Genomic DNA, 26854 nt, shown 5'->3' on the forward strand with positions numbered 1-26854 from the left:
ATGGACTTCTAAACATACTTTCGCTTTGTAGATCCTTTACATTTTAGTAAATATATATCGGAAATTCTATTTGACATAATAGAAAGTTCAAGCTTACTTTTATAAAATTGCTCTAACAGTCTGCAAAAAATAATAAGCCGGATCCAATTCGAAGATTCAGGAACAATGCAATCTGCAACATTAACTGAATTAGATAACTTTAGCTTAGCTTATACCATCCGTTATACATTAAACACGCAAGCGTAAACGTATTATGCACATGCGCGTACGCATATTCGCAGCCGTAAAAGTCTTACGCGCATGCGTCAACGTGACGTATGCGCAGAAAGTTTGTAGCTTTGGGGTCCGGATTATAGATCATTCCGGATTATGGGTGTTCGAATTAACGACTTTTGACTGCATTTTGTATTCCTTAATTCAGATATTACCTCACAGGGCCCCATTTTGAAAGTATCTGGAAATTTAAAATACACTTCTGTGATTTAATCCTATAGCTCTGCAACTGTGAGAAGAGGTGTATAGTGCATAAAAGGCTAAATGGTGATAAAGATTTTTTCAAGCATAGCCTGTTGAGGGTGGACAATTAATGTACAAAATGATCTAAATTTTTCCAAAATTTTAATTAAAAATGTTTGGCCTTACTAAATTGTTTACTGTTTAGCTAAGACACATGTTATATGCCTTTTATATTTCTTGGGTCACAAATCCCCTGACGAAGATGCTAAGAAAAATGTAAAATTACCTCTTTATGATTTTTTTGGTATTTTTATGGTCAGTAATTAAAAATACATTTATGTTTGCCTGCCATTTTTCTCAGTTTTTTGCAGTGGTTATGTTCACCGTTTTATTTGTTTTCTACTTTGCAGTTTTGATGGAATATGAATATAAATTTATTATTTACATTTTTGATTATGTGTGTATATATGTGTTTTAATGCATAGTCATGCCACCTGAGTGGAAAGATGAACAGGTGACACTGACATAAAATGAATTAGATGAATTCCCAATCTTTATTTCCAAGCACATAAAGTCATCTCAGTAGATATTAATCCAATCATAATGAATTATAATAATTTCTTATGTACACACCTTGACAGGGGTGACATTATTTTTAATGGACAAGTGGAGTAGCGGGGATATCTTAGCAGTGGTGAAGCTACGGAAAGAATGACGTAATTTTTTGTGCCAAACATATTAAGTACATGCAGAAAGTACTCTAAGCTATGATTGGTTAATCTTAGGTTGTTATATAACATAGAAGGATCTTGAATTGGGGAGAACAAATGAATTTAGGGGTAAAGCACCAAATCTAGAATTAATTTTGAGGTCGGGAATTATTTTTTAAATAGCTATCATATTTTCTAATATTTTACATGAATAATAGCAAGGGGGAAAAAAAAAACGAGCAGTGTTGATGCATACATAGATCCATATGAAGAGGAAGAGCACCAATTGCATTGTATGCTAATATGTTGACTTGATAATATTTAAGAAACATGGCAGTCGAGGCAGTTTTAATTCCATTTTCATTTCCAGTTGGCATTTGTGGCCACAATCACTTGGCACTCTAGTCGTGCCTATTCACAAAATATTTAGATTTTTTATACTTTCGAGATAGGAAGCGAGCACAGCGAAACAGTGACCAAGCACTACAGAAGTTCAAGCTAAAGTACATAGTTATGCAAGATGGATGCACACGAAGAGAAAAGTTTTGGTTTGAGTTAAAAGTTTCAGTTCCCAATTATTTTGTCATCAGTGCTTCGCAGGCATATGAAAATGGGATGATCTAGAAATGACGCAACCCATAGAAATTATTATGATTTTTAGAATAGAGAGGGAGAAACTAAAGGGTTACCTGTTAGTTTAAATTATAATTTTGATTTACATAGTCATCTTAGATACACACACACGTAGTACAATAATACTATTGATATTTTAATACATTTCAACTTGCTTTTATACCTCAGAAAGCTTTTGCTGGTCATTCTGAGTATATCTTGCAAGAACCATTTCTATTGTTTCTGCTATACCTGCTTGTTCTACTCCTATCATTGTAGGCTGAAATATAATCTCTGGAACCCTAAAATAACACATGAATTAAAAATAAAAGAATTATATATGAACACATATAAAGAACAATTTTATTTATAAAATTCAAATAGTTAAATTCAACAAAATTAAGCAAACTATATATACCAAGGTACATAATGTATGATATATGGTATTAGAAATATTTTTATTAACTGCTATAATGCTGTAAGTATTTTGAAACAATGAAATACACAAAATAAATTAAATGTAGTTTAAATTATTTAAATTAGATATATTATTATATATGAAGCAAAGATTTTAAATATTAAGAAATTTGATTGTATTTGTATGAGTTAAAATAACATACTGAATAATGATTATTGGAGGAGTTAATACGATAAGAATCAGCTGCAAAAGTGCAAATGACTCATTTGCACCTCTGCATCTGAAGAGGAAGTTTCTATATCTAGACCTTCAAAACTAGTTCCGCAAATTAATGAATATTATGATTATACTTATTAACTCCAATAAATTTGCTTTGTTGTAACACTTTATAAATTGCACCTATACAAGTAGAACAGTACAATGAAATGGACCCAACTAAAACATTTCCAGAAGATTCAACAAAGGGCATTTCTACTATTAAAAAAAAGATAAATGCAGTGGATAAAGACAACAGGTCCTCATGATTCAGCTTCCGTTAGACATTGAAAAAGATTACAGAATAAGATTTCCTTACACTTCACTGAAGTTAACATCCCTCCTTCTTTTGCAAGCACAAAGCAGTTGCCTTGGTTAAGAGTCGCTTCATGATCTTTCTCCTAACAATTTATTTCCCATCACTAACTACAAGAAGATAGTATGAGCACTGAAGATAAAATATAAAGTTTTACTTTTCTTACAAAATCCAGTGATGAAGATATTTATTTGTAATAAAAATTCCCAAATGTAAATTATATATTTTGTTTTTTTCTCATAGTCCAAGGAACACAGTTGGCACTAAGATATGTAGCATGTCAAAAAAGTAATACTTATTTGACAATAAAAAAATTGAAAGATATTAGCATTTAAAACTTAAAATTTAACTTTGAAAGTATGCAGCTTAGGATATCGTGTTACATAAGCAACTTTGACAATGAAAATTTTGGTGGAAAACACTTATTAAATAGCCAAGGCAGTTCACCAAGATACTTATTAAATAACCAATGAAGATTTTGGCAAATAATAACTGTATTTTTCAACTACTAACAAAAGAGTATGGTAAGAATGTATAAAACTTGTTTCCCTGTACCTAAATGCCACGGATGCCTATATGGAAAAATAGCCAAAGATAAAGATTATACATTTTCAAAATAAAAAGGTTTTGCTCAAGTGCTTCTTTCATTCTTTTCTAATTACCCAATAAGCACTTATTTGTAGATGTACTTCATAAAAATTTTAATACAGATAATAACTGAGAAATATATCAGAACTTTAATTCATTCAATTATATAAATTATTTTATCCTTACACTCAAATAATACACACAATGCAATTTTTGCTTCTCAGTTTTTCAAGTAGAAGAAATAACGAAAATGGCGGGAAAATTATTTGAATAGTACATTTTCTTCATTATACATACTAAACGCTGTCATCACTTGTACCTGAATGCCTTTTTTAAAAATATACCACCTTATTTGAAGACATTTGAACAAGTGATGTGAATAAATGTTTAAAGGTAAACTAGGACAAATTAACACTGAATATATGCTTTGTGGCTTGGGAAAGTTAAAAGCCTATCAAAAACTCATTTCAAAATAGTTTTAAAAACATGTATTAAATAATATTTTCATTAAAAGCCATATCTTAATTGACCAATGTAAAATTACCTGATGGTAATTAATAAAATAATAATAAATGGAGAAAATAATTAACAGTAGTAGTACATTTTAAAACAAAAAACAGCATATTAACAAGAAAACTAAATCAAAAACATAATTAATTTCTTTTTGGAGATGAATGTTTATAAGTTAATTCAAAGTTGTTAGGTAAGGAACATAATAAAATTTAATATTTTTTTAGTGGGTAGAATATTATAAAATGCATCTGAATTTAATTGGAAGAGAAAAAGCTAGTGTTAAGCATAAAATTAAGAAAGGGGGGAAGGAATTTCACATTTGCAAAAGTTTTAAATAAAATTCTGTCAATCTTGATATGATTTGATAAAAACTTTCTGCTCTTCAAAAGCAAATATATTTTGCTCCTGAAAACTAGTTCTACATCTATTCATTGGCTAGTCTTTACAGGTAATGGCAATCTAAATTTGAATTACAATTCTAATTATAATCAATGCTCAATTTCAGTCAGATCCTGAGTTTGTTTTAATGGCAATTGTAATTTTTTAGCACAGAACATGTTAGTTCATAGCAGTTCAGCTCCATTGCCTCTTTTCTCCACGTCTAAATCATTTAAAATATGATGAATTTATATAAAGTTCTGAAAGCTGTTAAGCATAAAACAGAAGGGAAGATATTTTAATAGCGAACATATTTGCTTTTGAAATAACATGTGAATTATTTTTCTTAGTTTAAAAGAAAGTTCTATAACATTTCACCTGAAAAATCCCAAACTCAGCAAACTTGAAACGTGAGAACATGATCTTTGTTCATTACTTTTGCCCAAATTCTGCATAATTATGCAGGACCTTAAAGTGAGCATATCTTATAATAAGGGAAGAAAATCAAGGCAAAATTTCTAGACAACATTCATATTATTTAAAGCCTTAGATTTGCAACTAGCTTAAGTAGCTTTGTTGATAAGGCACAGTGTTACAAATGAGAAGTATTTGGTTTGAGCACATTTGTGATCAGTTATAGAATAATGAGGGTGCCCGTTTAGCTTCTATAAACCATTTACTTATAATCATAGAATGTATTATATTACAGAGAAATGCAAACCACCATAGTTCTATTTTCATATATTTATCGAAAGTGTTGCCAATTATAAGTTACTAAATATTAAATGTTGCCATTTACAAAATATTAAATATTACATCTTCCAATTTTTTAAAGAGTTCAATTTTTTTTTAACAGTCTAAAACCAGTCCAAATACCTGGCCGGCTTTCCAATCACTCTCCTGCTTCTAGTTCTCTGCTCATCATCCCTTGTATGTTAGCAGAATTTGGTAGAACTTTGTAGTTAGCTTGTATGTTAGCAGAACTTTGTAGTTAGCAGAATTTGGTAGTTGTTCTTTTAAACTTTGCCCTTGAGAATATCTGGAATCATATCCTTTTACATCTGTTTTCTGTGTATTAACTTCTTGTTCTGTTCCTCTGATATTTTCTTCAACAGTTGAACTGTTTTTTCTAATGCCTTTTCTATTTCTTCTCAATATTGATCCACCTGATCGCAGTATATATGATCTAGGTGTCTTATATACTTCCTTCTACAACTGGTGGTTTCCAGCGATTATCGTTATATACCTTAACACAATCTCCTTTGTTTAGCGATGGAACGTTTGTGTATGGAGATCATACTATGACTTCTGCTTAGTTCTTTCTTGGTTGATTTTTTCTTTTATATTTTTTACAACTTGAGGTTTTAGTAATTCTTCGTATGTAGGAAGAATCGTTCTTGTTCTTCTACTCATAAGTTGTTGAGTTGATGATTCTAACATCTCATTAGTTGGAGTGTTCGTATGAGCTAACAATGCTAAATAAGGATCAGGATGATCTGCTTAAGCTTTCTTTAACAATTTCTTCGCTGTTTGTACTGAACGCTCTGCTAATCCATTCGACAGTGGATGATATGAACTGCTTATTATATGTTTAAATTGGTATTTCTTTGCAAATTCTGCAAATTCTTTACTAGCAAACTGAGGCTCATTATCAGATATCACTATCAATGGTATACCGTGTCTTGCAAAATGAGATTTCATGTAAATGATCACTGTCTGACTTCGAGCATCTGGTAGTTAAGAGATTTCAAAAAGTCGGAATAGTAATCTACAATTAATAAGTATAGATTTTTGTTAATCTCAAATAAATCTGTTGCAACTTTATATCAAGGTAAATTGGGAACTTCATGTGGTATCATAGGCTCTCTTATGTTTTTATTATGGTATTCATTACATATATAACATTTTAAATTTTATCTTATATCTGCTTGTTCATAAGTGGCCAAAACAAAATATCTCTAGCTCTTTTCTTACATTTTTTTTTATACCAAAATGACCCACATGAATTAAATTTAACATATCTTTTTGCATAGATAAAGGAATAATTACCCTTCCTCCTTTGAAAAATAAGTCATTTTCCATTGTCGACTCATCTCGATAGTCCCAAAATACTTTGATTTGAGGTTTCAACTGATGTTTCCTTTCTGGCCAACCTCTCAGTATACAGTCAAAAGTCGTTAATTTGGACACCCATAATCCGGAATGATCTATAATCCGGACCTCAAAGCTACAAACTTTCTGCGCATGCATCGCTTTGACGCATGCGCGCAAGACCTTTACGGCTGCGAATATGCGTTTGCGCAAAATATGTTTACGAATGTGCATTTAATGTATAACGGATGGCATAAGCTAAGCTAAAATTATCTAATTCAGTTAATGTTGCAGATTGAGTTGTTTCTTAATCTTCGAATTGGATCCGGCTTATTATTTTTTGCAGACTGTTAGAGCAATTTTATAAAAGTAAGCTTGAACTTTCGATTATGTCAAATAGAATTTCCGATATATAATTACTAATATGTAAAGGATCTACAAAGTGAAAGTATGTCTCGAAGTCCATTAAACAAAAAGTGGATAAAGGATAATGGATTTGTTTATCTAACCATTCCGAAATCTGTTTATCAATTTCACGCTGCTCTGCGTGTGTGTGCGTGGGGGGGGGGAACGTCGCGGCGTGCAATGAACTGAAAGTTGATCTGTCAGCACTATCCTTACCTTCAGGGCAGATGTTTTTATTTTATTTGGCTTATAATTCCTTACTAAATGTAGTATTTCATCTCGATGTACTCTTGATGTTTGATATGATTTAAATCAAATTCCTCGTCATTATAATTCGCTTCCGATCTTTGAAAACGAAAGAATTTCGATTGACAAATTAGTCGGTATTCTCAACACAGCAATTATAGGACTTGAACAGCGGAACTTTGTAACTGAAGAAGAAATTATGTCTGTTTATAGAATTAAAGAGAAAGTATTATCACATAAAACGAAGCAACTTAAACAACTTACATTGAAGGAAATGTTTAATAAAGTAAACAAATAAATATTAAGCTTTTTTTTTTTTTTTTTTTTTTTGTAAATTTTGATACCTTTTAGATCATAATTGTTCTTTATTTCATAAATTATGGTTTCATATTTTAATTTTATAATTTCTGCATGCCATCTTACCAGATTTAAACTGATGATCTATAATCCGGAAAAATCGATAATCCGGAATCGCCAAAGTCTGGATTAACGACTTTTGACTGTATATTTCTTTATCTTAGAATTTAGAACATCCGAAAGTAATACCTAAAAGCTCTTTTTCTATCTGAGCATAACTTTTCTGACTTTTTGTTAAAGCTCTGGAAGCATAAGCAATTGGTTGATTTTCTTGTAGTAAAACAGCACCTAACCCTTCAGAGCTTGTATCTACTGAAAGAGTTACATCCTTATTAAACATCATAGAATTTTAAATACAGGTGCTTTTGGAACCAAGTCTTTAAGTGTTTCAAAAGCTTTTTGATGTTTTTCAGTCCAGTGCCCCAGAACATTTTTTTCAAGTAACTGTCTTAACCCGCGAGCACACGCACTGATCTGACGAACACGAGAACACCCGCTGGGTATGTCATACCCGACTAAAAAGTTTGTAATTAAAAATTTGCCGAATAAAATTAATCGGTTTTTAAAAGAAATTAAAATGTAAAACCAAGTTAATACTTCATTTCAGACAAAATATCAAAGAATAAGGAGAGGTAAAATTATTTACTTACAATTTTTTTAACATTGTTTACAAAATGAGGTCATATGTTCCATACATATACTTTTGCTACAATTTTCACAAATGAATCTAATCTTTCTATCTTTTTTCTTGGGGCACTCTATACACCTCTTGTAAATAATTTTAGGTTTTTTTGGGGATGGTTCATTGTGTTAACATGTTCATCGGTGGTCAGTGTTTGTCTAGAATCAGGAACTACAGATGCTGGTCAGTGTTTGTCTAGAATCAGGAACTACAGATGCTCGTCGTCATTCATTTTGAACACTTTCTATTAGCTGCATCCCCAAGGCTTTGAGAAAAGTATGCCTGGTACAGTATTCCATTGGTGGTTCCTTCTTTGATAGTAGAATTATTCTTGCATTAATGGCAGCCACGTTTAACACTGAAAAGAAAATCACCATAGGCCATTGACGTGCTACTCTTGCTGTAGAATACGCAGCTGCCATCTCATCTACAACATCGACTGCTCCTTTTGTCATGTTATAGAATGTAATGATTTCAGGATTTTTAGATTCCCCAGTAGATTCGTCGATTTGATCGCCGGAATGCATTGTTGATAACAGGAGCACACTCTTATTTTTTTTCGGCACATAAGATACAAGTGTTGCTTCTTTCTGAAAACCAAAAATTGAAGAATATACTTCTCTTTTCTTTGCCAGAAACTCAGGTGGGATTTCTCTGTTATTTTTACGCTTTGTACCTACTATCGTAATTTTCTTCTTTAGGAGATCTTGAGATAATTCATATCCTATATACCAATTACCAACTGTTAAATTTCGACCAGAGTTGTATAAGGGCCTTATTAAACGTTTGACAACTTCGCTTGCACCTTTTAAAACTTGAAATGGCCCATCTGGTTGTTAACCAGCATAAATTTCCATACCCCAGGTATAAAATACCTTTGCGTCTACAAGAGCAAATATTTTTATGCCATACTTTGCTGGCTTGTTGGGCATATATTGTTTGAAGGAACAACAACCTCTGAATGATTCCAACTTCTCATCAATGGTCACATACTCTCCTACAGTATAAGCCTTTTGGCAATTTGTGGCAAAATTTCCGAAAACTTCTCTGATCGGAGCTAATTTATCAGCGTTTCTTCTACTGGGACGATCTCTAATGTCATCAAAACGGAAACATCGTAAAAGAAAGAGGAATCGGTTCACTGGCATTGTTTCCCGAAATATGTCCATTCCCGTTCCGTCTGTTGCCCACAAATCTCTTCGTTCACATGGGATGATTTATAAACTCCTCATAAATACAGCAATCCAATTAAAGCTTTGATTTCCAACTCATTTGTTGCTTTCGCATCCCGTTCACGAGTGAAATTTCCACGTACTGAATCAATATAAATATTTGTATTGTCGACAACATGTTTTAACATATTTTCATCGATAAGCAGTGACCAGGAAACTAAAGGTGTTGACACGTCTTTAGAATACTTCGTATTTTCAGGGAGTTTAGTTATAATATTTTTGGCTCCAATTCTAACATTAGTCCGGAATTTATTTTTGTTCCATTTTACTCCATTTTTTCCAACATAAAACTCATTGCTACATTCCAAAGTTTCATTTTCTGTTTCTGTATCTGAATCACTACTCTCTATGGATGAATCATAATTACTATTATATTCTTCGTCATCAACATCTTCATCGTCTTCACTAAATGAATCCTCATCAGAAGAAACTGTTTCAAGAAGTTTTCATTTCTCAATCTTTTCATCTCTTCATTCTAAGGAATATACGGCACCATGCTTACAACTCAAGAAAAACCTATACTAAAAGCTTGAAAACGAGAAGTGCGATGTGACTCACTGAGAAACGCGAGTACACGCGCGGGTATGACATGCCCGAGCAATGCTGTTCCTAAAAAACCGTTGCACCTGTCACCTCAGGAATTTCCCCCATTTAAGTATGTGACCTTGAATTCAGCTACACCAAGTTTCGTCCTTTTATGAAAGAATGGGTGAGAAATATACAAAAAGAAAAATGCACATGGGTATGACATACCCGTTGCGTGTGCTCGCGGGTTAATGGTGCAGTAATAGTAGTTAAGTTAAAAATAAATTTGGCTAAATAATTAAACATTCCCAAAAATCTTTGTAGCGAAGGCACATCTGTAGGTTCTGGCATTTTAACAATTGCTTCTACTTTAGAAAAATCAGGTTTTAGTCCATTTTCACTTAACTCATGCCTTATATGATTCACAGGATTAACTTTTATTTTACATTTAGCCTTATTGAACTTCAAATTATCTTCTTATGTTCTCTGGAGTACTTTTTTAAGTTGTAGCTCATGTTCCTTTTCATTAGATATCATCTATAATACATTCAACGCCTTCTAGACCTTCTACAGTAGACTCCTGATTATCCGTACCTGTGGCACAAAGTTTTCTTTCTTTCTTTCTTTCTTTTTTTTTTTTTACAAGCGTAAAGCAAAAATAAATAAATAAATAAATAAATAAATAAAAATGTTCACAAAACTGAGCAAAACGTTACCTTTGCTAACATCGTGCTTATTTATGGCAAAAATATCCCAGGCCTTCTCGGAACCTTCCCCTCTGATGAGTAATTGATTTCTTACTCACCCTTGCAGTGTCCGCTACCCCGCCCTCTCTCGTCTTAATCTTGGAATTCGAGAAATTGGACTTCATTGGGAGAAACTTAGTGGTGACCAACTAGCAGCCGATGATTTTCCCCATGAATTTGAAGAATTTGTTTTAAAAGCAGAGCTATCTTTTGAACAAATTTACAATTCCGACGAATCGGAACTTTTGTGGAAATGTCTTCCCACTCGCACTTTAGCATTTGAAAGTGAAAGTAAAGTGGCGGGTCATAAAAGCAGCAAGGAAAGGATCACTCTCATGTCTTGCAATAACGCTACCAGGGGACATAAACTTAGAATTTTCATCACTGGAAAGTAAAAAAAATCGAGATCTTTCAAAGGCACAAGGATAGAAAATTTGTCTGTTGATTACTTTAACCAAAAAAAAAAAAAGGATGGATGAACCGAAACATTTTCAAGAATGGTTCGAAAAATATCTTTGTTCTTTAAGTGCGTAAACATCTTAAATCGAAAAACCTGCCTGAAAAAGTTGTGCTATTGATCGACAACGCACCTTCTCACCCAGCAACAAGCGTGCTAAAGTCTTCTGATGGACCAATTTTTGCAAAGTTTCTTCCCCCAAACATTACTGAGCTAATCCAACCCATGGACCAAGGAGTCATTGCAACAATGAAGAGAACATACTGAACCAAGCTGGCTAATGAACAAAATTGAAGAAGGTTATGACCTGAAAGAGTTTTGGAAACCCTATACAATCTTGGACAGCATCTACAATATTGCATCTGCATGGGACTGAGTGAACCGTCAACCCTCATAAAATCATGGAGAAAACTCATGCCTAATGTTGAAGCACACAACAACCTAACCCCTTTGAGTTGTGAAGAAGTGAATGAAGATGTAGACACGCCCCCGGCGACTCTTGCCGATATGGTAAAAACAGTTCCGGGTGGTGAGAACGTCGATGCTGAAAACATTAATGAGTGATTGGAGTGTGACGTCAATGAACCTGGCTTCGAAAACATGACAAATGATGAAATTGTGAAGAAAGCAAGGGGAGAGACCGATAATGAAGGACAGCAAAGTGAAGGCGAAGACGAGCCCACTGTGCAGATGCGGAAGACTGACGGAACGGCTTTGCAACAAGTCGACGGACTGCTGAGCTATTTGGAAGAACAAGACGACGCGGAGTTGGCAGAGAAACTTATGCTACGAAAAATGCAATCTCGGATCAAGAGAAAATGCTTCCAAGGCAAGAAGCAAACACAAATGACTGATTTCTCCAAAAAGGTGTATTTTTACAGTTATGCTTTTGTAATTACATAATACATTACAGTATTAAAACAGTACATATGTATTAATTTTTCTGTGTATCCTTGACGCCTCTATTAAGCACAAAGCACTTTTCTGTTTTCATTAACAAAATGCATTTTATGTTAGTTTTGAGTGATACAGTCAAAAGTCGTTAATCCGGACTCAGGAGGACTTTGGTGATTCCGGATTATAGATCATTAGTTTAAATCTGGTAAGATGGCATGCAGAAATTATAAAATTAAAAATATGAAACCGTAATTTATGAAATAAAGAACAATTATGATCTAAAGGGTACCTAAATTTCCAAAAAAAAAAAGCTTAATATTTATTTGTTTACTTAATTAAACATTTCTTTAAATGTAAGTTTTTTAAGTTGCTTCGTTTTTTATGTGATAATACATTCTCTTTAATTCTATAAACAGACATAATTTCTTGTTCAGTTATAAAGGTCCGCTGTTCAAGTCCTATAATTGCTGTGTCGAGAATACCGACTAATTTGTCAATCGAAATTTTTTCGTTTTCAATAACCTCTATTATTTCTTCGCTATCGGAAGCGAATTATAATGACGAGGAATTTGATTTAAATCATATCAAAGACAGAGTACATTGAGATGAAATACTACATTTAGTAAGGAATTATAAGCCAAATAAAATAAAAACATCTTCCCTGAAGATAATGATAGTGCTGACAAATCAACTTCCAATTCATTGCGTGCCGCAGCGTTAAAGATAAACAAAGTTTAGATAAACAAACGTTAAAGTTTAGATAAACAAAGGATATGCCTTTATCCATTTTTTACAGCAATTCCACTTTTTGTTTAATGGACTTTGAAACATATTTTCGCTTTGTAGATCTTTACATATTAGTAAATATATATCAGAAATTCTATTTGACATAATCGAAAGTTCAAGCTTACTTTCATAAAATTACTCTAACAGTCTGCAAAAAATAATAAGCCGAATCCAATTTGAAGATTAAGGAACAACGCAATCTGCAACATTAGCTGAATTAGATAATTTTAGCTTAGCTTATACCATCTGTTATACATTAAACGCACATTCGTACACATATTTTGCGCAAACGCATATTCGCAGCCGTAAAGGTCTTACGCGCATGCGTCAATGCGATGCATGCGCAGAAAGTTTGTAGCTTTGAGGTCCAGATTATAGATCATTCCGGATTATGGGTGTCCAAATTAATGACTTTTGACTGTATACTAAAATATTAAGCGTTAGTTAAACATTTCCTGCTGTTTATTTTACGTTTTATTGTACATAAAATGATTTTTCAAAGTTGTAATGACTGTCTTCTCTTTCGGAATACCCGTTTTTAGCTTTTTTCGGATTACCTGCAATTTTTGTTATCCGCAGTGGCCGCGCCACCCAATTCTGCGGATAATCGGGTGTGTACTGTATTATCTGGCTTAATTTTCTCTATGGCTTAATTAATTTGGCTTAATTTTTTAGTGTACTGTATTATTTTTTTTAATTTGTATTATTTGGCTCAAATTTCTGGAGCGGAACATATGCCAAAAGGTAATCTTTTAAATTTGTCTCTGGCAAAAGGTGTATTGAATGTACACAAATTACTACTTTCTTTGTCAAGCTGGATTTGCCAAAAAGCACTATTAGCATCTAAAACAGAAAATATTTTTGCGTTTGGCATTCTAATGAGAACTTTTTCAATGGTTAACACAGGATAATGTTCTCATTTTATAGCTTTATTTACATCTCTAGCATCTAAACATATTCTTATTTTATTAGGTTTGACAACTGTGATTACTGAATTTACCCATTCAGTTGGTTCTCTCACTTTTTCAATAACACTTAATTTTTTCATTCTTTGTAATTCTTTCTTAACTTTATCTCGTATAGCTATGGGTATTTTTCTTGGAGGATGAACTACTGATGTTGCATCTTGTTTTAACTGGATTTTATATTCATTATTCAAACAACCCAACCTCCTTCAAATACATCTTTGTATTCCTCCAGTAAGTCTTCAGTGTAAACAGACATTACTTTTTGAATCAAACCTAGCTGCAAACATGATTTTATTTCTAATATAGAAGATACTTCTTTGTCAATAATTTGGAATTCCACAACATAACTATTTTTTCCATATTGGCAGTCAAGTACTACTTTTCCTAAAGTATTCATTTTATTCCCAGAGAATGTAACTAATCTTTTTATTTCAGACTTCTGTATACGAACATTAAGCAATTTCACTTTGCTTTTAGAAATAACATTGCACATTGCTCCAGTATCTAACTGCAAATTTAGTTTGCTTTTATTTACATTAACGTCAACAGTCGATTTCTCTTGCTTGTTATCTGAATTAAGGTTTAATGTGCCTACATAAAATTCTAACTATGCCTCAGAGTCATGATTTATTAATTTAATTTGTCTATTTTTTTTTTTTTTTTTTTGTTTACCTTGACTGCTTCATTTTTTATTATATAGCTTTTACAATGATTCGTGAAATGATTTGCCTTTTTACACTTATGACAGATTTTTCCATATGCTGGACATTTTCGATACTCATGAGATGTTCCACATTTAGAACAAACTTTTGTCTTTTGTTTCTTGGCATTTACTCCTTTGTAGGTATTTTTATTATGTTTACTTAGTTTCTTTTTCACTAAGTTTACAACAGTTTCCTCATCTTTTATGAATTTCATTTGATGTGCACTTATTTCAGCAGATCTGCATATATCAAGAGCTTTTTCTAATGTTAATTCTGTTTCATGTAACAATCTTGCTCTCACTACATAATCTTTAATACTGCAAACAATTTTATCCTTTATTAAACTATCCATTTATTGTGCAAACTCGCATGTTCGAGCTTTATTTCGAAGGTCAGTTACATAGTAATCCATGGTTTCTGACACGGTTTGATTTCGAGTAAAGAATAAATGTCTTTCATATGTAATGTTTTTCTTAGGAATACAGTATTCCGTAAATTTTGTCTTAATTTCACATCATTTAATTTCTTTACCCTCTTCTATAGGAAATGTATTATATATTTCAAAACCACGAATTCCTATTACATGAAGAAAATTATTAACTCTTACCTTTTCTTCTTTATTATGTAATCCACTAGCTACTTCATATATTTCGAATGATTGCAGCCATCTTTGCCAATTTGAAGCAAGATCATCAAATTTCATCAGCTTTGGTGGTTTTAAACTTTCCATTTTGAAAGCAAAATACTCCTGACACCGTATAGAATAATGAGGGTGCACTTTTAGTTTTTATAGACCATTTGTTTATAATCATAGAATGTATTATATTACAAAGAACTGCAATACCTATTTTCTATTTTCATTATAGTTCTATTTTCATATATCTATCCAAGTTATTACTAAATATTACACCAATATGTATATATATTATTATTACAAAACAATTTCTTAAAATAAACATAATACAATTTTGCCAATGATGCCAAACTGACAAATCTACTGGTTTCACTAGTGATCTTTTTCAAAGTTTTGGTTCTATTCTCTCGAAGTACTTGAAGTTTTTAATTATTTCTTGTGAGTTTATATTTAAATTCCATTTGGATTAAGTCTTTTCACTAAAGCATTTTATAATTTGACTTACGTTTTCAATTCTTTGGATAGAGTTTTCTTTGTTTCAAGGTAAAATTTTGATATGAATTTAATAGATAATTTATTCATGAAAAATGCTTTTACAAAGAATAGGGTATGATTTAAGCTTTGCAAACATTTAATGCAAAAAGCAATTTTTTCATTCATTTGTTGTGATTTTTAATTTATTGTACTTCATCACAAATTTATTTATAACCAATAAATTATATTTATCATAAAAGCACTAAATGAAAACATTTCTATATTCCTATGAAATATTATATGTATTTTTTTTTTCTTTTCCAAGAAATTTAGATTATTTTAATTTATAAATCTCTTTACCTTTAAAACATGTCAAGTTTTTGATAACATTTATGATTGAAAATTCACATACCTTATTTGTTCAATACCCAGCTGCAACTGATAATATTCAGCTAAATTGAAAGAAAAATTTGCTTCTGACCTAAAAATAAGCAGTTAAGAAATTTTACAGTTAGTAAAACAGCAAACTGATAACCTGTTCACCTGGAGGAAAAATATATATATACTTAAATGTTACAAATTAAAAAAATATAAACATACTTAGAAAACTCTTTGTTATATTCAGCCAAGATTTCATCTAAAATTTTAATTTGTTCTTTCTTTTCTTCAAGCTCCATTGTCTAATGATCAGAAGAAAGAGAAATTTATCTTTAATGCAGAGTAATATAATACACAGCATTGATTTAACTCACAATCTCAATCAAAGTATAGGATTATTATAAAGTTACTGGAAATGTAAATTATAAAACATACTGTAAGTGCTTGTAAGCAAATACTTTATGAATGTGCACAGCAACATGATTCAATAATTTGTCAAGAAAAGTATGCTCAAGAATACTGCACAAAGAAATCCCAAGGTAAAAGTAAATGTTTTTAATGTCAATTACACTAAATTTTTATTCTTTATATTTTTGACTTTATATTCTTGAGAAAATTTTTTATAAAATTCAATTAAAAAAGTTAATATTTCCACTCATCTAGAAAAATTACATTTAGAATTAATGAATGAAAAATTCAAAAAACCCCATTATTATTTAAAAGGACTGCTACTGCCAAATAATGCTTTTCAAACCTATGTCAAAATATATTCAAATAAAAATTGCAGTACTTGTTGGATTGCCAACCATCATGGAATACTCTTATTACCATGAGGTCATGTTGCAATACAAAGCTCTCATTAAAGTTCCAATATACCTGGACACCCACTGTAAAAAGTAAAGCAACCCTAAAAACTGAAGAACACAAAAGGCTATTTATTTAAATTCAGCTGATTACGCTGATGAGCCCAGTGAAAGGCCCCCTTTCAGTGCAATTTTGATGTAGTTTATCATGTGCAACAGCATTGAATGAAACTTCTTGCAAATCAAAAATCAAATATTTAACTCATTAATTCATTGTAACTTTAATATTCAGTGACTATATGGAAATAAAAATAATGTTGAAAAATATATTAACTATAATTATAATACACTGAAACATTCAAAAACTTGTAAAATTATAATAGATGAATTATATCAGGGTTGCCACTCAAACAGGAGAATGAAATTCCCTGATTTTTTCAGGTTTTGCAGGCATGTTTTAAGAAAAATTCCAGTCTATCTGCGTAGTGAGCATTGGCTCTGCTGAGAGGTAAATTAATTATGCTACTACTCGAAAACACAAAAAATTGGCAATTACATACGACTTATTCTCAAAGGATTATGATTATAACTATAATAATTGTTTTCTCCACTGAAGATTGAGATTAGAACCTGCTCAATCTGGATTAAAAAATGTCTTTTTTTTTTGCAGCAATTTTGCAACTAAATGAAAGAAAGAAATCTATTTTATGATAGTTTGAAATAAATTCAGGTATTTTATGTTTATTTAGCCGCATATATAAAGAAAAAAAGGGTGGGTATTAAATTTCATGATGGTATGCCACCATACTGTTAGAATTCATTTCAGGAGCTGAAATTTGAAAGTATTATTAACTAATAATAAATCAATTTAGAAGGAAGAAGCAACATTAAAGGATACGAATAACATTAAAATAAAGTTAATTACTTGAAGATTAAAAACTGAATTACAATAATCAACACTGTTTTGGTGAATACAATTATGTTAAATGGTTAGCCTAGATGACTGAATATTATTTTTTTTTTATTTTACTGCAAAATGACAAATAAGGCATTTATTAAAAAGAAAACATAAGGTTTAAAAGATTTTGCGGTAAAATCCTAAAATACGGTACGAGCCTTGGCACATTTTTGAAAATGGCCGCCAATACCAAAATAATCATTTACTACTCATAATAATATTGCTAAATCCCGTGTATACTGCATACTACACCAAGAAAGAACGTTGCCGCAAAAATCACTTTATTTAATTATGAGGCTAAATTGCAGAATAGGCTGCATCAGTCGATGTAGTGTTTACTTGTCTTATACTTGGACACACCTTTTTATGACGTAATATTGGTTACGTCTCTTCTTAAAAACAAGTTAGAAGTATGCCATAGCTTCTTATTTGAAGAAAAATTATATTTTAACTGAATTGAAATGTTAAGTTTATAATGTTCTGCGCAAGATTTTTTAAATTATAAATCTACTTTTGTGTGTTGTGTGGTAGTGTTAGCATTTAACGCAATGAGTTATCTCTCACAAATGTATTATTAAGATACCAAACGATTGAAAACGAACATTATCAAACGAATGAAAATATTGAATGCATGATTTAAAAATTATAATAGTAACTTCTCAAAATAGAGAAAAGAAAGAATGTTTTTGATGAGTGTGTCTGATTCGGTGCTTAGTGCAGAATAGATGATTATCTGAATCTGGAATTTTTTTTTCAGTTGGAGTGAAGCGGTAAAAAAAGCGTGATTGAGTGGTGTATGGAGAAACGTTTCATTGCAAATCCATATAAATGTCCAATTTTTGAAACTGATATGAAACTAGTAGAGCAAAAGAACTGTATAGATGGTTTTGAGTGGATGTGTAGAGTTACTGGAGGCTAATGTAAGCATCGAATTACATGGTCTGTTTGAAAGCACTCGTGGTTTGCGAAGAGTAAATCGAGCATGTGTGGTATAATGTGAGTTACCTATATGTATTTAGGTAAGTACAGGAATGATTTTATAGGATCGGAATTACTTGCTAAAAATACGTTGACAGATTGGAAAAGTTTTTGTAGAGAAGTGTGCATAGAGTTATGCTTGAAGAAGAATGTGGTGTTGGGTGGCGTGTTTGAAGGGGAATGTGATGGGGTGCAAAAGGAGATGACTGAAGGTAAGTTTCATTTATTAAGTAAAATATCGGGTGCTTATCAAATATGGCAATTTGGATATCCGGTAGTTACTTCATTCTTGTGGCTTTATTTTCATTTTGTGTAATTTCATTTTGTGTAAATGGAAACATTTTTTTTTATCACTTGAATCAATGGAGTTGGTTATGCGCAAATTTCTGCAATTCTCCAATTAAGTGAAAGCAGGTTTCTGAGTATATGAGCAATGCAGAGTTTATTCAATGTCTGATTTTTTAAGTGAAAAGAGATCTCTATGCACATGGGCAAAGCCAAGGTAGTGCACAATGTCTAGTTTGTGCAATTCTATTTTTTTAAGTGAAAACAGAACGATGTGTACATGGGCAAATCCAACGTGGTGCACAATGCCGAGGTTGTTCGCGATGCTGACTTTGTGCAATTCTCTGATTTTTTCCAGTGATAATAGATCACTGTGTACATGGCCAGGCAACGTGGTGCGCAATGCCGAGGTTGTGCGTGATGCTGAGTTTGTGCAATTCTCTGATGTTTTTTTAAGTGAAAATAGATCGCTGTGTACATGGCCAAAGCCAATGTAGTGTGCAAATCTCTGATGTTTTCTTAAGTGAAAATAGATAGATATGTACATGGGCAAAGCCAATGTGGTGCGCAATGCCAAGTTTGTGCAATTCTCTGATGTTTCTCAAGTGAAAATAGATCGATGTGTAGATGGCCAAAGCCAATGTAGTGTGCAATGCTGAGTTTGTGCAATTCTCTGATGTTTTTTTAAGAGAAAATAGAACAATGTGTACATGGGCAAAGCCGAGCTTGTGCACTACACCGAATTTGTGCAGTTCTCTGTTTTTTTTTTTAAGTGAAAATATATCGTTGTGTACATGGGCCAAAGCTAATGTAGTGCACAATGCCGAGTTTGTGCTATTCTCTGATGTTTTTTAAGTGAAAATAGATGGATGTGCAGATTGACACTGAGTTTGTGCAATTCTTTGATGTTTTTCGAGCGAATACGAATTGTGGTGTACAAGGAAAAACGAGGTTGTGTGTGATGTCGAGCAGTAATGTAACTTTTTTATGTGCAACGCTTAATATATTGTTTGTGTATTTTAAATTGGTATTGTTGTGTTCATCGTAAATCATATTTGAGACATCATTTTTGTTATTTAAATTGTTTTTTTAATTGTTTGGTGTTGATATGTTGATAATGCTTTACGACTTACAATAAATATTGATAGTCCGATGATCTACTCAACAGCAGCAAAACTGTAAACTTTGACCCTATAAGTAACGTTTACCTCATTATTTTAATACGTAGTGTTTGGTATCGTAATTTCACTCTAATATGGGTTCATTGATAATATGTGTGTTTGCGTATGTGAAGCATTGCTTAGCGTTCCAAATTTGTAGTATTTATTTTCTTATATTGTTTTATTTTATTGTGAGAAATTAGTTTTTTTCTATTTATTAATGTATAGAATTCTAGTATGTTTACAGAGAATATGGCATGATTTAGGAATTTTAAAAACTTATAAGAAAGCTGTGTAATGATGTTCATATGCAATTAAAAATATTCTTCTTTTTTATTAATGTAAAATTTACAATTTTTAGAAAATAATGAAAATTGTCTAATCACTGGTATGTAAGAAATTATGTCGTTACATAGCAATAAGGTAATTTGTAAAAATGATAAAATTAAAAATGTTCCACAATATGAATTTAAATTAAAAAAAATCTTTTGTATTTGCATAAATGCTAAAGCTTAAAAATCTTTGAAAATATTGAAGCTGTATGAAGCACAAGTATGAGAGACTACGATGTTGTTTATCGTTTTAATAATTGGTAGACTTTACTCACTGTATCATGGTAATTTTAATTATAAACAATTTATTATACTCATTTTCAGTAAAGCCTAAGCTTAAATGTTATAAATATAAAGAATTTGATATTAATTTACAATAATAAACAATTCATAATTGCTATTTTTCAGAGAAAATAGAAAGTACGCATAGTGTAAATGCGATAAAACATTGTGACGTCACAAGCTTAGTCCCATCCATTTATGGACGTCACACAGCTCTGCCCATGGACATTATAAGAAATAGACCAACCCAAATGGGTTTTCTCCCATGTCTGACGCATTCCCGGCTGTCACCTTGATCACATACGGAGGAGTAGGGATGACTTGCAGAAATTTAACAGTGGTTGCCTATTGCAACGTGTATAATTGTCAAGAAAAAGTTGGTTATAGTGCCTCATTTCACAAATTAGAAATTCTCCATATTTTTATTTTTGAAACTGAGATTTATTTTTAAAAATTTAGTATATTTATCAAGCATAATTAGCGTTCCAAATAAATATAAAGCTATTGCATGCTTTCAGGTCTGGATACTTTTTTTTTTTTTTTAGCTTTTTCTATGCTGTAAGGAAATTTGTAACTACTACTTTTAGAAAATAATATTTTTAATCTGAACTAATAGAAAATTTCAAACAAGCAATTTTTCTCTTGCAATTTTTATGCTTTTTATTAGTGTAAATAAGTAAAAAATACTAAAATATTTAAAAACGAATTTTTGAAAGTTTCATTTAAAATTCTAAATTGAGCTGCTTTTTTAAAATTATAGATGAGTATTATAGCACAATTTCTCTAAAGGAATTTTATTTCAATTATATTTCATAATACATCATAGTGGTAAACACTTTTGACTCCTTAATTTTTATACATTTAATTCTAATATTAAAATTGTATTTAACCGTAATAATTAATTTTGCTTGTATTTTATAGTGATTATTTTTAAAATTTACTTTTAGTTCTGCATAATATTTTTTTTTATTTACTGTTAATTTAATTTATTAGCTCGAAGCAGCATTTTGCGCTGTTTCACTATAAATGTCCATGTCTCTTTGCAAATTTTTGTTACCAAATATTATCACCCTGTATTATATTTAAAGAAATTAAATAATGAAGAATCTGCATAAATGTATGTATGTTTCTTGCACTGTGACAAAAACGACGGTATCTAGAGCCATCAAATTTTGATAAAAAAATAATCCTCCACCCAAAAATGGGCATCTGGACAGCCGGATTTCGAATTTGTTTTCATCTATTTCATATTTTGTAAAACTTTAATGAATTTTTTTATTAACAAACTCAACGAGTTCAAAGCGAGCAATGGTAACAATGTATGGAAAATAACATTTTTATCTCCAGTGCGGAAAGATATGCTGTTTTCAAATGTTTATGTGGTTTACGGGTGAAGAACATGATATTCAATAAATATGGGTAACACTCAAAATATTAAAAAAAAGGTTCCTTTTGGGCGTAATATAAAATTTGAGTGCTTCTACATTTTATTTTATCTTTGTTTCCTTCATTACACTCGAAAAATTTTATGCTCCAAATTTTATAAATTACTAAAATAAATAATCCACTTTAATGTTAATAATTTAATGATGATATAATCAAATAAATAATCGTTTTGTAATGTTACGTATTATAGTTTTGAAAATCACTGCCTGAAAATGTTCATTAAATTTAGATCTTGTTTAATTTTACCTTATTTATTTCAAAACATCACATGCTATCAATCTTATTTAATTTTACTTTATTTTTACGCAAAATTAAGTTCATAAATTTTGTGCTTAGAGTTTTTACCGTTTTACCAAAGATGTTTATACAAGAATTATGCGTGAAAAAACATGCAGTAAAAAGTGCCTTAATGAGATATATTAAATCCTATTTGAAAAAAACCGTGACTTTCATAATCTCATCACTATACAACGTATCACATTTAATAATTAAAAACAGTTATGTGATATACACGCCATAGGTTTCAGTGTTAAAGTAAACCAGATCGTCCCTACTCTTTCTTGCTGACATGTCGGTGACGTGCGCCCCACCCACTGGGTTAGTCTATCTCTTATAAGATCCATGGCTCTGCCTTCTCAATTTTGTTGACGCAGCCTATTCTATGCTTTTAACCCAAATGTTTTTGTAAAGAGCCCGAATAGGCTACCAAAATGTTAGAGATGATTCAAACAGTATATGGTCACACATCATTATCAAGAATAATGTGTGAAAAAGACAATCACTCATGACATACTGCATGTATGAGTGGTGAAACTGCTTTAAATGCAGGTTTAAAAGCATTAAATATGAACCAACAATGGGGTGCCCTTCAAACAATAAGAAAAATGTGAAGAAAATTTGTTCTTTGGTAGAAGATGATAGAGGTGTAACAACTCAGCAGCTTCACACATTCTTGGGATAAGTAAAGAAAGCTGCAGGTTAAGTTTAATTAAAAATCTGAAGAAAGTTTGTGATTTCTGGCTTGGATTTTGACAGAACAGCGAAAAGAAGACAGAAAAGCTTGCTGTAAAGATTTGATGATTACAGCGAGACAGAACAACAGTTTCTTTGTATCACAACAGGAGATAAGGCCTGGTATCTGCAATAAGACTCAGAAACAAAAAGATAAAGTATATAGTGGAAAGAGCTGTCTTCCTCCATACCCCCCCTCACACCACCAAAAAAAGTATGGATGCTTAAATAACAGACTAAGGTGATGTTGGTTGCATTTCTGGATTAAAAAGGACTTACACACCATGAATTTGTCCCTGAAAATCCATCAATTAATCAGTAGTCTTACAAGCAGGTCGTCTCTTTCGATAAAGAAACAGGATATGGAGAGTTAGGAAGGAAATTTTAAATTCTGGTAATGGTTCATTTTACACGATAATGCTAAGCCCCATACAGCACTGTCTACACAACAGTACTTGTTAAGCATTCAATTGGAGTGATAAATTACCCACCATATTCTCCTGACTTATCGCAAGCTGATTCTTCCCTTTTTCTGAAGCTTAAGATGGCCATGAAAGACAAAGATTTGAAAATGTGTTGGATATTAAACCAAATGTTACGTTATTTTGCAAACAATTAGTTTCTATGCCTATAAACAGTGTTTATAGAACCTTAAGAATGTTGAAAAGTTGTACACGGTCCACTGGCGAATTATTTTGAAGGAGATAAATTCATTTGAAGGTTAGTCATTTTTTCCTTATTTACAAGAAATTTTCTGGTCACTCAATGGGTGCAACTTATACAATAAAGTTTTTGATGAAGTAGTCATTGCAAAAGGATTTTTATCAGCTAATTATGAAATCAAGAAAAATAAAACTGTGAAGAAAAATGGATACAACTTTTCGGTCATTTCAAACAACATTTCATTGCTTTGTTCCATTCAAGTAATAGAACAGATTTTCAGCAAACAAGACACACCAAAACAGCAGTGATTTTTTTTTTAGTGCTATTAAAAATAACAACAATATTAACGGAAGTTCATAATACTGATAAACTACCATTCATACTACTGAAATAACTTCTCAATAATATAGTAAGTTCAATTGAGTTTTTTTTTGTTTTTGGTAACAACTTCTTTATTTAGAGATTTCAATTATAGTAGGTTATTCTCTCCCTCCTTTCCACATGCCTTTGTTGTGTAATGGTTAGCACACTCAGCATGCATTCGAGAGGTCCAGGTTCGAGTCTCGGTGGGGGCATTGCTCATTTTTCATGTCTCCTGTATCATCAAAATAACCTAATGATTCTACAGTGGCGACCGAACTAAAAGGTGGTGGATGATGATTCTTCATTACCAGGATTTCACGAATGGGTCTCCTAATCCTCAGCAGGCGTTTAAAAGGGTCCCTCCTTTCTGCATGCCTTCATGGTGTAATGGTTAACACACTTCGCGCATATTTGGGAGGTCCAGGTTTGAGTCCTGCAAGGGCATTGCTCATCTTTCATGTCTCCCGTATCAAACTCCACAAATTTTTATTTTTATTTATTTATTTTTTTTTTGTTGCGGATATTTAATAAACATTGTCCTGGTTGAGAAACTATGGTAAATCTATGTTTTTTTGCTCAGTCATGGAATCACAGTAGCCAGTTCTGTAACAGTATTAGTTCGATTTGAGAATGCTCGTGGTGCAAAGTTGCATGCCTCATTATATTAATTTGTGCTGGCTGGTCCTAGTCCCCCTGAGCTTTAAATCACTCATAAGCATGGTTGCAGAAGGATTAACGGTTTGCTTACTGGTCTTCTTTCATAGGTCACCAGTGACTAATATCTCTGCAGTTATCTTGGTTTGCTGTTATTTTAATATACTATTCAATTGACATAATTAGAAATGAATTTAATTAATTACTGTCCAACTAATAACTTTTATGAAAACTTGTAGCCTTATTTTAATTATTAAAAGATTTCTTAATGTGAGATATTATGTACATGATATAGAATAGTTCACTTTTTTGAAACCAAAACGCATTTAATTGTTTTTCACCGAGACACTATCAAGAAGATTCAGATTTCTTGTTCCCCACTTATGATGGAAGAAAGAACAATTTTTTTAAGTATGACAATCTCTAAATATAATTTTTAAGTATTTAAAGGCACATTTGGGAAAATAGCCCATCTCATGGCTGACTTACATGAATATGTATCACATCTAGACACTAAAGAAGCTTGAAACATATTGAATTTTGCTAGCATTTAAAAATTTTAAAGAAGTGAAAAACTGCATAGTTGCAAGTGATGCAGTCTGTAGATACAAATATTTTCTACATATACCTGGTCAAAAAAATCCTTTTTGGTAGAAAGATTATGTGAGGGTAGGGATTATATTTCTGTAATATATATATATATATATATCAGAAGGAAACCAAAGGGCCAACTGTAATTTTTGAAACTCCTTAAACTGCCAAATGGAAAGAGGGCAAATTTCTGAAGACACATGTAGCAATTTGTAGCAGAGCTGATGAATCTTTAACACTTCATTTGTAAAAATGAATTGCACATTTTGTTTTAAATTAAATAAATTTCTATTCATCTGCATTATATCTATGACTGATATTCCAACATGAAAATATCTACAAATATCTTGTATATCAAAATTATTAAAATTCGGAGCATGCATGGAACTAGTTGTTTGCACCTGATGCTCTTGCGAATTAATCCCTGTATTGCAGATAAACATACTGTGATGAAGATAAATTCCCTTAATGTTGCTATGACACAGTTTGCAAAATTTTTCATTATAGCATATGTCGTCCTGAAATTTTATGATTACTCAGTAGAATAAGTGATTACATTTTACTATGCATTTATAGGAAAACTTTTAGGTCTATAGGAAGTTTTAATACTTACATATTCCTGAAATGATTGCATTTCTACAGGATCACCAAATACACCTAAAAATCAGAACACTATTAATGACTCTCAAAAAGATAATAAAATTTTTAAGTTTTTGACTTTAACATTAAATACAGATTAAGCTTTAAACATACCAAAGGCAGATTTAACAGAATATTGCAAGAAGTAAAAACAAAAAATATGTTGTTGCTCATATAATTATATAGACAACTCATATTAAATATATCTAAAAATATTAAAAAATGATCAAATAAAAAGATTTAAACCATAAAATTCAATTCAACAGCAATATTGCAAGAGCATATCTTTAGAATTTCTGATACATAGACTCGCATGCTGGAGATAAAAATGTCCCCCCCCCGTACAGTATTGCCATTGCTCGCTTTGAAATCATAAAGTTTGTTAATAAAAATTCATTAAAGTGTTACAAAATATGAAATTGATAGTACAACAAATTCAAAATTCAGGCTTCCAGATGACCAGATTCAGTGAAGATTAAATTATTCAAAACTTGATGGCTTTAGGTACCATTGTTTTATCACAATGCAAGAAACATACATACATTTATGCATATTCTTCATTATTTAATTTCTTTAAATATAACACATGGCTCTAATATCTGATGGCAACAATTTGAAAAAGTGAACTGACATTTATAGTGAACCAACGCAAAATGCCAAAACGAAATTAACAGCCCTTCTGGGCTAATAATATTAAATTTATGAAATATTCTTATAGATTTAAACATTTCTCTTTTTTTAATATGAAACTGACCTCCAAATAAGTCATTTGCAGTTGTGGAGCTGAATCCACCAATGTGTGTGCTTTTTAATCGGTCTGAAGATAACTTCTGACGAGCTTCAGCCACTTCCTATTAAAAC

General features: G+C 31.4%; 1 protein-coding gene across 2 annotated transcripts in view; it reads right to left on the reverse strand.

Annotated features, from left to right (window-relative positions):
• The window catches only part of Arp5 (Actin-related protein 5), a 115617-nt gene that overhangs the window by 16216 nt on the left and 72547 nt on the right, over positions 1 to 26854 (reverse strand). For both annotated transcript variants that reach the window (XM_035371528.2, XM_035371530.2), the window contains exons 13-17: positions 26748 to 26844; positions 25968 to 26011; positions 16051 to 16130; positions 15863 to 15931; positions 1963 to 2080 (exon numbers count right to left, since the gene is read on the reverse strand). In XM_035371528.2, coding sequence (XP_035227419.1) covers positions 1963 to 2080; positions 15863 to 15931; positions 16051 to 16130; positions 25968 to 26011; positions 26748 to 26844 — 408 coding nt within the window. The remainder of the gene's footprint in view (positions 1 to 1962; positions 2081 to 15862; positions 15932 to 16050; positions 16131 to 25967; positions 26012 to 26747; positions 26845 to 26854) is intronic.

The sequence above is a fragment of the Stegodyphus dumicola genome, chromosome 8, assembly GCF_044657685.1.
Source record: "Stegodyphus dumicola isolate Sdum_Otavi_A_Nest chromosome 8, ASM4465768v1".
Taxonomy (NCBI): Eukaryota; Metazoa; Arthropoda; class Arachnida; order Araneae; family Eresidae; genus Stegodyphus; species Stegodyphus dumicola.